Source organism: Syngnathus leptorhynchus, chromosome 18 (assembly GCF_054491065.1).
Source record: "Syngnathus leptorhynchus isolate UIUO chromosome 18, UIUO_Slep, whole genome shotgun sequence".
Classification (NCBI taxonomy): Eukaryota; Metazoa; Chordata; class Actinopteri; order Syngnathiformes; family Syngnathidae; genus Syngnathus; species Syngnathus leptorhynchus.
In genome coordinates, this window is record NC_141212.1 from 4881021 (window position 1) to 4893348 (window position 12328).

The following is a 12328-nucleotide window of genomic DNA, read 5'->3' on the forward strand; positions in this document are numbered from 1 at the left end:
TTGAAAATGTAACTGATGCAAGATGTTGGGTTAATTTGACCCAACTTCCCGAACCCAAATTGGGTTACTAAGTATATAGTACCAATAAAGTAAACTATAATTCGAAAAACTACATACAGCAGTACCCAAAGTAAATAAATAAATAACTTAAATAAACCCCAAAAGCTTATGCGTGATATGAATTGACAAAGAGAAGAACAAATGTTTTTGCTACGATTGCAGTTAGAGTTAATTTTATAAATGTAAGTTAGTTATATTCTCTTTTTAACCCATTCACTGCCATTGACGGCTATAGACGTAAAACATCCATTTCAACTGGGCTGGCAGTGAATGAGTAAATTAATTTTATTTTTCTATAGTTTTTTTTTTTTCAATTCTACTTTACTAAGTCCTTTTTATTGTTTTTTAAATTGGATCCGACTATTTCAGTACAAAGTATACTAATACATGGATATGGAAAATATCAAACGCTCTAATGGTATTCCCAGTTTGTTTTGAGCGATAAGTTACTTTTCAGATGATAATAAAGAAACAAACATTACCTGTTCATTCATAAAAAAAAATATTATAGCAACAGTCTGACCCTGAAATGGGTTGAGTAGATTTCCATTGTTTCCTATGGGAAAACTGATTTGAATTTCAAACAAATAAGATGTATTATTATTATTATTTTTTTTCATAACAAAAAAATCAGAGGGCAATACGGCTGCTCCTGTAGCTCTGGATCAGGGAGATCAGTTCGGACACCTCTGACACATGCGGGTAGGCGTTCATGACTCCATCAACTGCGTCTTTGGGATAGAGCGTGCTCAGCTTATTCCTCATCTCGTTGCGTAGCTCGCTGGACTGTCTACCGAGGACCCAGGCGTCCTTGGGCATGCTTTGACTTTGCTTGTGTGCGAGCTGCCTGAAGTAGTGATTCTCCGAAAAACCTAAGGCACCCTCCTGTTGATGTAAGGGCACAGCCGGACATGATGCCCACAGTGGGGGGTAGGCGCTTGGGGGCACCTCTGCCTGATAGTGACCACAGTGGGCACATGCAGACAGCTCGCAGCTATTATGAGGAACGTAGAAAGGTCCTGCAAACTGTGGCTTGGTACCACTGTGCGACCCAGAGAGGGAATAGTCGTCGTGGCTCAGGCTGCAGCTGCCCACCCCGCTGCTGTTACTATACGGGGGTCTGCTCATGTTGTGAGGCCCATCCATGATGTAGAGTTTGGACATCCAGCTCTCCAATGAGCCAAAAGCCTCATCGGCTTCTGCGCTCGACCAGTTCGGCAGGTTTGGTGGACCCCTCGGGCTGCTGCCGTCTTTGTGATAGATGAAGTGGTCGATGTTTAGAAGCTCGTCTGTGTTGGTGGAAGGTTTGTATGTTTGGGTAAGTGTGTCTTGCGAGGTTGGCTTGAAGCTTGACGTTTTTGCTCGGTCTCTGAGCTCATCAGCTACGGACAGCTGTGATTGGTTGGTTCTCTCTGGATGGTAGAACTTGCATTTCACACCGTATGTACACTTTTTCCCTGAAAAGAAAGAATTCATGTTAGCCCTGAGTGTGACATTTGAAAAGTGTGACTGTTTATTTTCAGTTTCAAGTTTTAGTATTTATTGAAGTACAAAACCTTTGAGCCTAATCTACCTCCATAATATTGTAGTGATTATTTTTATTAATATTAATTCCCCTCAATAATAATAATAATTGACATGACGGGGAAAAAAAACACAAATATTTGCAAATGTATTGAATATTTAATCAACCAACCATAAGGGCAGTGTTGCAGTTTGTTGTCGACATTTTTGGGCTTCTTTCGTAGAAAATCATCAATGGTGGGACCGTTTCTTCCCAAAGGATCATCTGGAGGCATAAATCTATAGAAGTCCAAAAATAAATATTAATACTTGACAATGTTGTACACACACACAGAGAAAAAGTATTTGTCTTACTTGTCATTAGCAAAAGTATACATCAGCAGCCTTTCCTCAATGAATTTTTTCCATTGTGGATTCTCCATCTGAAGGTCACGGTAGTTATCGTTGGACACGATGATGCCGTCTATGTCGTAAGCCAGCCTCACAATGTAGCGATCATCATAACACACCACCCTCTTGCCGTTAACGCAACGGGATGGCGTGTAAACTAAGATCTTCCTCCTCTCTAGCTCGTGGAGAATATGTTGATCTGTCAAGAACAGAAGAGCCGAAAATTATATTTCTATAAAATGAAATCAGATGTTTTTCAACAGGAAAAAATATTTAAAATAATATTTCCTACATCCTTTTCCTTGATTTATTTAAGAAAACAAATATTGAATAATCACCCACCCACCCCAAAATGAATAGAATGAATAGATAGAATGATAAAATAGATAATACATAGAATAGAATGACTCTCGAGACACAGAGGTACCCTTTGTGTTAAGAAAGCAGGTGTCTATTTTTAGCGCCATTTTTTTTCCTCTCAATTAGATGAGGCACCTTGTAATTAAATAATGACATTTATTAAAGGAGAGGCCACTATTTGAGTACAACAAAACCACAAATAAACAATACCAAATACCATACATGGTCCACCGCTCTACATCCAAATTTGGTCAATTACACTTTTTACTCAATATTTTTTTTCACAACTCGATACTACGGAGCATCTTATTTATTTATTTATTTATTTATTTATTTATTTAATTTGCAAATTATTGACAAAAATAAAGTGTTGACAATTGAACACATTTTGAAGTGGGTGGTTCTTGAAAAGTGCTGATTCTGCTGTTAATGTGGGGAATCAGTTTATGTTGTTCTGACTTCCCAGGTGGGTGCAGTCAGCCTTGAAAATTCTTCCCTTTTCCAACCGGCTGTGTCATGTTGCAATGACGGGTCACGTGATTACCTGTAATAGGGGCCTCGGGCCGCGGTTGCTCCTTCCTCCACATGGGAATGAACACAGTTATGTCCCGCAGTCCCTTTTCCCAAAACCAGTTCACTGCCATCTGGAGGCCCTGACATGAGAACACCTTCTTGTCTCCATGGCTGCACACACACACACACATGCATACAGAAGTTCCCTCTTTTTTTAAAGAAGTAGGCAGCTCAACAATGACACTTCTGCAAAATACCGGTAAATAAATACTGATGATAAATAACACTGCAGCATTCCTCATATAGTAAATGTGGTTTCATGTGCAGTCAAAAGGAACCTTGGGAAAAATATTAAAATGTGATTTTTTCAAAAAATAACCATGTAGTGAGGCTTTTGAAATAATGACCATGTATCGTAAATATCATAGTAAGGCTTTTAAAAAAATGACCATAGGCTTTTTTTTTTAATTGACTGTAATAGTAAGGCTTGACTATGTATAGTATTCCTTTTAACCCTAACCCTAACCCTAACCCTAACCCTAAAACCTTTTTTAACTAAAAAAAAAAAAAGACCATGTATAGCAACGCTTTTTTAAATAATTTTTTTTGACTGTTTAAGATGATCATGTATAATGGCTTTCTTTTTAATGTTCATGTATAGTAATAATTTTCAAAATACTTTCAATTGTATCAGTTCCTCCTTATCATAAATGAGTCAGGTAAGCTTAAAGGTGTGACCGAGAACAATTTAGCCCTTCTTTACCAACAACTTCCTTGTGGGCTAATGTTGATTAAGCAGACACAACTGTTACAAGCTTTGTGTGACATGTTTACCAGTCACTTGTTGGAATGTGTTGGCTACTTCAAAATGACACTTTGCCCTATGAAGGTGCTTGAAATAAAAAAAGAGAAGCGAACGACACGTTTTCACTTCCTGCTAGTTTGAAGAGGAAATGAGGTTGAATATGAACTGAAACAACAAACCAAAAAGTAGCTATTGAAAATATATATATAAATAAATCTCTATATATAAATATATACATATTTAAATAAATAAATAAATAAATAAATAAATAAATAAATCCATCCATTTTCTGATATATATATATATATATATATATATATATATATATATATATATATATATATATATATATATATATACTACTGCTGACTCACCTCATGGCAACATTGCTTCCATCAACAACTACCGGTCTGAAGGCAAAAGCACTTTCTTTGTCTGGTAGTGGTTTGGTGGGTGCGGGGTTGCAACCTCTTGACACCAGTTTGGGGCTGCTTGGGATGCTTTTGTCACTGCGAATTTGGCAAGTCTTGATGAGCTCTTCTAGAATGTCGTTTGTCTGGGCGTCATGATGTAGACTCTTCAGCACCCTGTCAATGTCCTCGCGGGAGTAGCCCAGTTTAAGAAAACGCTCAACTTTGGCGTGCTGCTTTCGTTGGTCCATGGCACGGTTCAAGGAGGTGTTGAAATCTTCTTAGACGGTTGGAACCCTTCTATGCATGCTTGATCTGCATCTCCATGGCGATCAGCCTGTGTTTTGAAAGTTGAAAGTGAATAGAGGAAGTTTCTGTCTCCACTTCAATCTCATGACAGTAACTGTGACAGACATCAGAGGAAGTTCTGCAGAGTGACTCGTGAAAAGATGGAACTGATACAGGTGTGCAGAAAAGATTGAGATTCTTCTCTTGAGTCTAAAGTGCTTCTTGTCATTCAACGTGCTTTGAATTGCATTTTTGATAAAAAGAAAAAAACAACAACAACAGATATATGCCTGGGTATTTAGTAGAGAGCCTGGTATCAGCCAGAAATAAATATTGATTCGACATAGTGCAATTAGCAAAATTCAAATTCCAAATCCTAATAGTTAAGTTAAAAAAAAAAAATTCAGCAGGATGTTGAGCATTCACTCACAGTTGTGTGCAAATTTTGTACTGGTATGAGGTTGTTGGTTGGTATTTGTGTAAAAACAATAAATGCAGTAAAAGGACTCAACTAAATCGAAACACTAACAGAAAAACAACCCGCTCAAACATTGCCATCACCGTCTCAGGTGTTCTGTCTTGACCTTATTTTTTATTTTTTTTACAGGGACTGTATTCTTTGTGTTGTTTCATATATCAAGAAACAAAAGCATTTGTAACTTTTCTACCCCTAAACAAATCCAGACATTCTTTGAAAAAGTCCAGACCCAGTCAGAATTGAACTGAAATTCCTTTTCTAAGTCATCGTCAGCTGTAAATGTAAACAACACACAACGTAACCCAAACTCAGAACAATGACAAGCCCAAAAGTTTTACTTTTAAAATCATTCCATTGAACATTTTAAAGTGGAATCTTGTGAAGTACTTACATATGAGAACATAAGCCAGATCACAGAGTTGATTTGGAGCGTCTCTATGGTTTGCTGTGCTTCAGCGTTCTGAGCAATGCAGCTGTCATTGTGAGCAACTCTTATTACTCATAGAAGGAAGTAGCTGCTGAGAGCAGAAGGAGAAGGAAAAAAAAAGTAAATTTGCACTCATTTCCTTGTCCGGACTCTCAGCCGGAGGGGGTTATTTTCCTTTTGAGCTCTTCCTGGTGAGGGTGCGATTAATGTTTGCTAAAAAGTTGTATCTGGAAAATGCTTGGACTCACTATTTCTTTCAAAATGAAACCATAACAAAACAGTTAAGTATCATAGAGTCACTGGAGATTGTCTGGGGATTCCCATTTCACAATACTTCAGTTTTTTTTGTTTTTTTTTAAAACATCAGTTTCATAAATCACCCCAATAAAAATGCCTAATTTTAGTGACCAAGTAAACATGGCAAAGCTGATAAGAAATATTTTTTATGGTCATGTGTTGTTTGCCATGGTTACTTGTTGCTAGGTAGACACTGTGAACCTTGTCACCCCCCCCAAGATTTTTAAACTTGGGGCAGAAGATGATGAGCCCCTGAATTGAATCATGACATTACATACACACATTGAAAAGGAAGAAAACAGAAAAAAAATGTTTTTATTGTCTACTCTAATTATCATATACGGCATTTGTAGCTGGCAACTTTTGAACATTTTTCAACTACCTTTCCCAAGACTGTTTAACAAGCTTATCAAGTGGGAAAGTTTGCTGAACTGAGAAGTAGTGTTGGCTCGTGAGTGAACGATTCGTTCAAATGAACGACTCTTTTCAGTGAACGAGAGTGAACGAATCATAAAGTGATTTGGGGTTTTTTTTCAGTTCATATGACTTTAACCAGTAGATGTCGGTAGAGCGCATTGAAGCTGGTGCCACCTAAAACAAAACGAAGAAGAAAATGACGTAACTTCCCGTTCACGAACGAGTCGTGAATTGCTTTTCCCGTTCACCAACTGAACCAATCTGTGAGTGAACGAGTCAGTGAGTGATTTGCATTTACAGTTCATCGTGAGACAAACAGACAATCAGAAAGTGGGGGTGAGGGTGCTTAAGCTTTGACCATGATTTTTCCCTAATGAAGTGGCCTGTGATTAGGTACACCTGAAAATGGCGGTGTACCTAATGAAGTGTCCGAATGACGTCACCTATCCAACAGCCAATCAGAAAGTGGGGGTGAGGGCGGGTGTGGCACTTTTCACTTTCATTTAAACTTTGACAATGATTTTTCCCTAATGAAGTGGCCTGTTATTAGGAACACCTTTTTTCACTTTCACTTTTCACTTTGACCATGATTTTTGATGATTTGCGTCATAAAAATAATAATAATAATAATAAAAATCAGTGTGTGCGTGTGTGTGTGTGGGGGGGGGACGATTCGTTGAACGATTTGTTTGAACGAATCTTTTGAGTGAACTGATTCTAAAGATTCAGTTCACTTAAAAGAACTGGAATGCACATCACGACTGAGAAGTGCTCAGACTGGAGTTGTAAGTTGTTTCCCTTTATTTGTATAATGTCTAATTATGGTGTATGGTTGAAAACTAGAAATGAACTCTGGACAAAGTTTACCATATGAAACAAAAAACAGGGAAGTAATTTAGTCACAAAGAAAGTGCAATTTAACTCTTATCTAACCAGGATGTCAACATTTTTCAAAGAGCGTTGAAATGTTTTGCACTGTCAGACTTACAGTGTTTGTGGACTCAGCGTTCTATCAAATAGTCATGTCATGGTGACAAATTAGTCCTAGCTTCTAAAATTTCTTATAGTTAGAACTTTAAATATTTTAAATGGTGCATGGAAGAAGTGCGGCATTCATAACATACACACATCCACTTTTGTAAAAAAAAATATAAAAAAATAGAGAAGTTTGGAAGGTACCTGAATGATTATTTCCTCAAAAATGTTGAAATAAAATACTGGTAATTTTTACAATGTCAAAAATAGCTTTTATTATTATGTATTGTGGTCTTTTGCAACATAACTCGTTTTTATCCACGTGAAGAGGCTGCCATCAAATTATTGATTTAAAAAAATGTAATTAAATATCTTTCTTCATTGATTGGATGGGAGCAATCACATGATTTTAACGTCGCTTCTAAATTTGAGACACAAACTAAAACTTGCAGTCAGGCATCTCAAGTCATCTGAAATTTAGGGCGGTAGTCTGTAAATACTTTCCACTATGGAATATGTCTATGAACACAACAAAACCACCCAAGCCAAAAGTCAATCAAGGAAAAGATAACTTTCGATTCATTCAAAATTACCAACACCAAGCAAATAAATGTTTGGCGATGAGGTAGGCATACTTGCCACTACTGTGCTGATGCAATGCGAAACATTAAATGCGATATGATCAAGGTTGCACTGCCCTGAAAAAACAATTAGTGGAATGAAACCAAAGAATAATCAGTGTACGACTTTTGCAATTCTTTGGTTATCTCTTACTCAACTCCAATTAGTGTGGTGAAAGAAAGAAAGGTGATGAAAAGGTTTACTTTCACTTGTAAAGGACAGATCCGGAAAAAAGATTTCGGCAATTTTACAAAACATTTCGGGAATTAGATTCAATCCAATTCACATAAACATCAAAATGGGTGTGGCAACTATTATCCTATGGATCCAATGTCTATATTGAAGGTGAACAAATGGCCCCCTGGAAATTGCCCTATATGTCAAATTACCAATTTAGTCTTGTTTATATGGCATTGTCTTCTTTCTTGCAGTTCCTCATGCCAATTAAACTTGACCTGCTGAAGGAATGATCTTTGATACTATGCACTTAAGGTGTGCGTGTGTGTGTGTTTGCACCATTTAATCTATTTAGCACAATACAATGCAAGTGTGACAATAGTGTAGCATAACATGTAGCCGCATTGAGGTGATCTTTAAAAAATGTCCTTAAAGTGACCAAATTATATTGACGAAAACTTTCATCCACGCTATCTGGTTTTCAAGTGTCTCAATACTTTTGTCCGAGTAGCACAAACAGCACCTGGTTTGAAATTCAATGGTGAGTGCTTTAATTAAAACACAAATGAGAAAGTGGAACAAAGTTTTTTTTTTTTCAGTTCCATAATGACAACAGAGGAAGCCTTTCATCTGTATCTGCTTCTGTCTTTGTCCTTGGACCTCCTGGGCGATCGACTACGACTCCTTCGACTCCTATCCCGTCCCTCTTTCACGGGTTTGTCCCAGGACTTGTCATGCCTGCGATCCCTGTCTCTGGAGCGGGAACGCGAGCGATGCCGGTCCAATTTCCTGTCACGCCGGCCGTCCTCGTCATCCTGGAGGAATACGAATCCGATAAGATGTAAGCAGAAGAAAACTATTTGTCTCTATCCAGCACTGTCAGTTTAACTATTTACATGCAAGGACTGGTTTCAATTGGTTTCATGCAATAGCTTAACATGACAACATCAATGAGTTTTAGCAAGTTAAAAGGAACCAGTTGGACCAAATTTACTCACCCTTAAGGCTAAATATCATGTAATCTTAAATGGAGGAACAGGGAAGTTGCAAGATAAAGTACCATTCCTTCCTAGACAAGGTTTTGTGTTTGCATGACTGGGAAGGAGTCAAACTTCTGCTTACAGCTTCAATAAAGCCGAGATAATCAAGAATACAATCTTGATCTCAATAATAGATACAACCATTAGGGGTGGGGGAAGAAAAAAAAAAAAAAAAACATCGATATTGTAATCAATCATTTTTGTTGCTCATGCAGTGAGCATCAAATATCAACCTTATGAAATGCAAACTTTTCAATGCATGGTTTGACTTGATTTTTTTTTTTTAAGTAATTTTGCTAATATCTGTTTGATGCGTGTAGATTAAACTTGAATGGATAAATTAACCTATGAATTATGCTCATTTCAATGTCAAATAGCAATATTCTACTTTTCGTTATACTGAGGGCACATTGAAATATTGCAAAGGTGCGGCACTAAAAGTTCGTAAAAAGAAACATGAATATGAGAAACAATCAGCACACCGTGGGTACGTCGTAAAAACGAAGCCTCAAGGAAGCAGGAAATAAGTTTGTGCATGTCTAACGAGTTTGACTCTCGATTAAAAAGGGAGAAGAAAGAAATAAAAGATTAAAGTCTCATAACAGAAGAAGGACAGGTCTGCTGACTTGGAGGTTTTATAACCCTGAAAATAATAAAAATATATTTTACAACACAAGGAGAAAAAAAGTCAGGGGAAAGAAGTGTTGAATTATAGCAAAGCATTAAACCTTGTGTTAATAAAGAAATTCATTAAAAAAAAAAATGCACCTATGACTTAATATTTGGATACATTTTTGACAGGCTAGTGCCTGCGTCTGTAGTTTTTCTGTTAAAGTCAATTTTCCATATTTCCCCTTTGATGGTGGCTTATCAATAATTGTTTTAAACAGTACCTTATGTTTTTTGGACTTCTTGCTTTCTTCAGCATCTGAATGATGATGATGACGTCTCTTCTCTTTGTGTTTTTTCTCTCCGGGCGTCTCCTCCTCCTCCAACAGTAGGTCATAGCGGGAACTTTTGGGAGGGTTAGGGAAAGTTGAAAGGTTCTAGGGTACCATCGTACAAATCACTTTGGACCAAAATAAAACATCTGCGGGTAAACATGAGAGGATACTCTTGTTTGGGCTTCACTTGATCTTTCAGAGTCAGTTTGGATCGCTTCTCCAAGTCATTCTCGTAAGCCTTGAAGTCTTCTTTGGTGTACTTGCCACCTACAACACATCATGAGGAGAATGTTTACTCAGGAAAAAATATTTGGAATTAGATACGGGGCACGTGGCGAAGAGTACCTTTCCCTTTCCATTTAATCTTTGACACAGACTGGCTGAAATCGACATGAATGCGCCGATCGTCTATGAGCACGTTATCCATTTTGAAGTAGGCTTTCTCGCAGTCTTCTTGCTGTCAGGACAAAAATAAATAAAAAATAAAATAAAAAAGCACTACTCTAAAAAGTAACAAAGAAGTAATAAAATATTTGCTTTTTGCTTGCTAAAATTTATCACAATAATCAAAATCAAAAAATCAAACCATTAATGTACATTAATGGTTTGATTTTTTTTTTTAACAGCTCTGTCCCATTTTCCTTATTTGAGTGTGTTTAGTACTAGCGGCGATATCAAGACTTTTAGTAGTGCTGTTCGATCTCACCTTTTCAAATTCGATGAATGCATAGCAGAGGGAATCTCCACTTTTCCAGTCACGAATGATTTCGCAACTGTACAGAACAGAACCAAAGACACAAAAAAGTAAGCAACATACATCAATCCATATAAAAAGAAACTTGGTTTACCTTTTAATGTGGCCAAAGCGAGAAAAGATAATTTCCAGGTCCTCATCTGTGGTCACTGGGTTGAGCTTGCAAACAAACAGCACATTCTCTGGAGGCTTTACGTCAGCATCTGGAAGGTCGCCCACCTGGAGGGATGACACAGACACTCAGCAGAAGCACACAGATGCATCTTGAGAAACTTCTTGAGGCTTCTCCTACCATCTCCAGGAGGATGGCTCGGGTTTTGGCTTCTTTCTCCTGAAGTCTCTCCTCTACTTCTTCAGCTGCTTTCCCATCTACATCGTCTATCACTTCATCGGCGCCAATTCGACCACTCTACAAAGAAACATATTAGTTAGTAGTTGGGTGTGCTTCCCTCAAACAGTTTATATTGACCGACATAAAAATCCTGCACTCACATCTAGCTGCTTTCTGGTGGGATCAGGAGACCGATCAGGCACCGGGAGATCAGCGGGATCATCAAAAGGATCATCAAGGATGACAGTGTGGTTGATTCTATTGGAACGTGACAAAAAGAAAAAAAGCTTTGTTGGATCAAATATGAACAAATGGCCCATTAAGATGATTTGAGTCACGATTGAACTCACCTGATGTCCTGAAATGGAACAAAGTCAGCGTCAACAAACGTCTCATTGATTTTAGTCACAATGTCCAGTCCCTCTGACACTTCTCCAAACACGGTATGCACACCATCCAGGTAATCCAGGTTTTCACCAGTGGTAATAAGGAACTGTAAAAAAAATATACTGTTATCACCGTTTTAGAATAAAATTGATCTCAGATGAAAGTTCGATAACTCACCTGAGAACCATGCTGGTCACTTCCATTGTTCACCATAGACACTGTCCCCCTTTTTCTGTGTTTAATACGCGGTGTTTTCTCCGAGTCGAAAAAACGAGCCTGGTCTCCGTACAGTTTGCTAGTGACACACAAAATTAGGAAGCTGATGCTGTCAACATGTCGTGTTGAAGAAAGGCAGCAATTGAGCTCAAGATGACCTACCAGTAGATTGACTCTCCACCCCGACCCGTCCCAGTTGGGTCCCCAGTTTGAATGATGAAGTCTCTCTGTAATATATAGAAATATATATATTTTTTAAATGATAGAATTTATGCTCAGTCACTGACATTCTGCATTTTGAGTGTGCAACAACAATCTTCCGTTACCTGTACATTGTGGACAAGACAATAGTTGTAGTACTTTATCTTGCATAATTTCAGAAAGTTGAGGCAAGCTGTAAGGAAAACATACAATTTGATTAATGTTGTTCATTATATTTCGAAAACGTTTTCGCCTTTTGTTAATTCTGAAGCCCGATGATTTGTTGACGTTTAGTAGCTGAGTAACTAAGTAGCAAGTAAGCTAACAGGTACAGCCTGCAGATACTTATTCTTGAATCGATCAAACCTTACGGTTACTTTATTGGACGAGTCATTGTCATATGATCGCCGTTGCTTGGAAAGAGGGATGGGATGTTTTTTCTTTTTACCTTTCGGCCTTTCTTCGGTGAATAAATCAATCACAATATCACCGAGCGTCGTTTCAAGAAGGACCGCCATGCCAACGTGTGAGATCTCGCGAGTAGAGTTGGCTCGTGAGTGAACGATTCGTTTAAAAAAAGATAGAATGTTTTCAGTGAACGAGAGTGAACGAATCACTTCCTAAAGTAATTCGTTCTTTTTTCAGTTCATATGACTTCAACCAGTAGATGTCAGTCATGTGCATTGAAGCTGGTAAAACAAAACGACGAAGAA

General features: G+C 37.8%; 2 protein-coding genes across 2 annotated transcripts; both read right to left on the bottom strand.

Moving 5' to 3' along the window:
- Positions 1–359: 359 nt before the first annotated feature.
- LOC147042549 (endoribonuclease ZC3H12A-like) lies at positions 360–5356 on the bottom strand. Its single transcript, XM_085937724.1, has 6 exons — positions 5220–5356; positions 4027–4399; positions 2879–3018; positions 1939–2173; positions 1757–1863; positions 360–1517 (listed from the first exon to the last, which is right to left on the bottom strand). The coding sequence occupies exons 2-6, from the start codon at positions 4311–4313 to the stop codon at positions 691–693; spliced, it is 1596 nt and encodes a 531-aa protein (XP_085793850.1). The 5' UTR covers positions 4314–4399; positions 5220–5356; the 3' UTR covers positions 360–690.
- Positions 5357–8269: 2913 nt separating this feature from the next.
- ppil4 (peptidylprolyl isomerase (cyclophilin)-like 4) lies at positions 8270–12188 on the bottom strand. Its single transcript, XM_085937347.1, has 13 exons — positions 12064–12188; positions 11741–11808; positions 11577–11641; positions 11376–11493; positions 11162–11304; positions 10973–11069; positions 10773–10889; positions 10575–10699; positions 10433–10499; positions 10072–10183; positions 9897–9993; positions 9676–9796; positions 8270–8557 (listed from the first exon to the last, which is right to left on the bottom strand). The coding sequence occupies exons 1-13, from the start codon at positions 12131–12133 to the stop codon at positions 8369–8371; spliced, it is 1389 nt and encodes a 462-aa protein (XP_085793473.1). The 5' UTR covers positions 12134–12188; the 3' UTR covers positions 8270–8368.
- Between the last annotated feature and the right edge of the window lie 140 nt (positions 12189–12328).

Excerpts from the sequence above, each read along its gene's own strand:
- ppil4 (XM_085937347.1), bottom strand. The coding sequence starts at position 12,133 with ATGGCGGTCCTTCTTGAAACGACGCTCGGTGATATTGTGATTGATTTA. Across the intron at positions 11,305-11,375 it reads GTGACCAGCATGGTTCTCAG|TTCCTTATTACCACTGGTGA; the intron begins GTGAGTTATCGA and ends TTTTTTTTACAG. Across the intron at positions 10,700-10,772 it reads GAGCCATCCTCCTGGAGATG|GTGGGCGACCTTCCAGATGC; the intron begins GTAGGAGAAGCC and ends TCATCCCTCCAG.
- LOC147042549 (XM_085937724.1), bottom strand. The coding sequence starts at position 4,313 with ATGGACCAACGAAAGCAGCACGCCAAAGTTGAGCGTTTTCTTAAACTG. Across the intron at positions 3,019-4,026 it reads GGAAGCAATGTTGCCATGAG|CCATGGAGACAAGAAGGTGT; the intron begins GTGAGTCAGCAG and ends GTGTGTGTGCAG. Across the intron at positions 2,174-2,878 it reads GCCCGAGGCCCCTATTACAG|ATCAACATATTCTCCACGAG; the intron begins GTAATCACGTGA and ends TGTTCTTGACAG.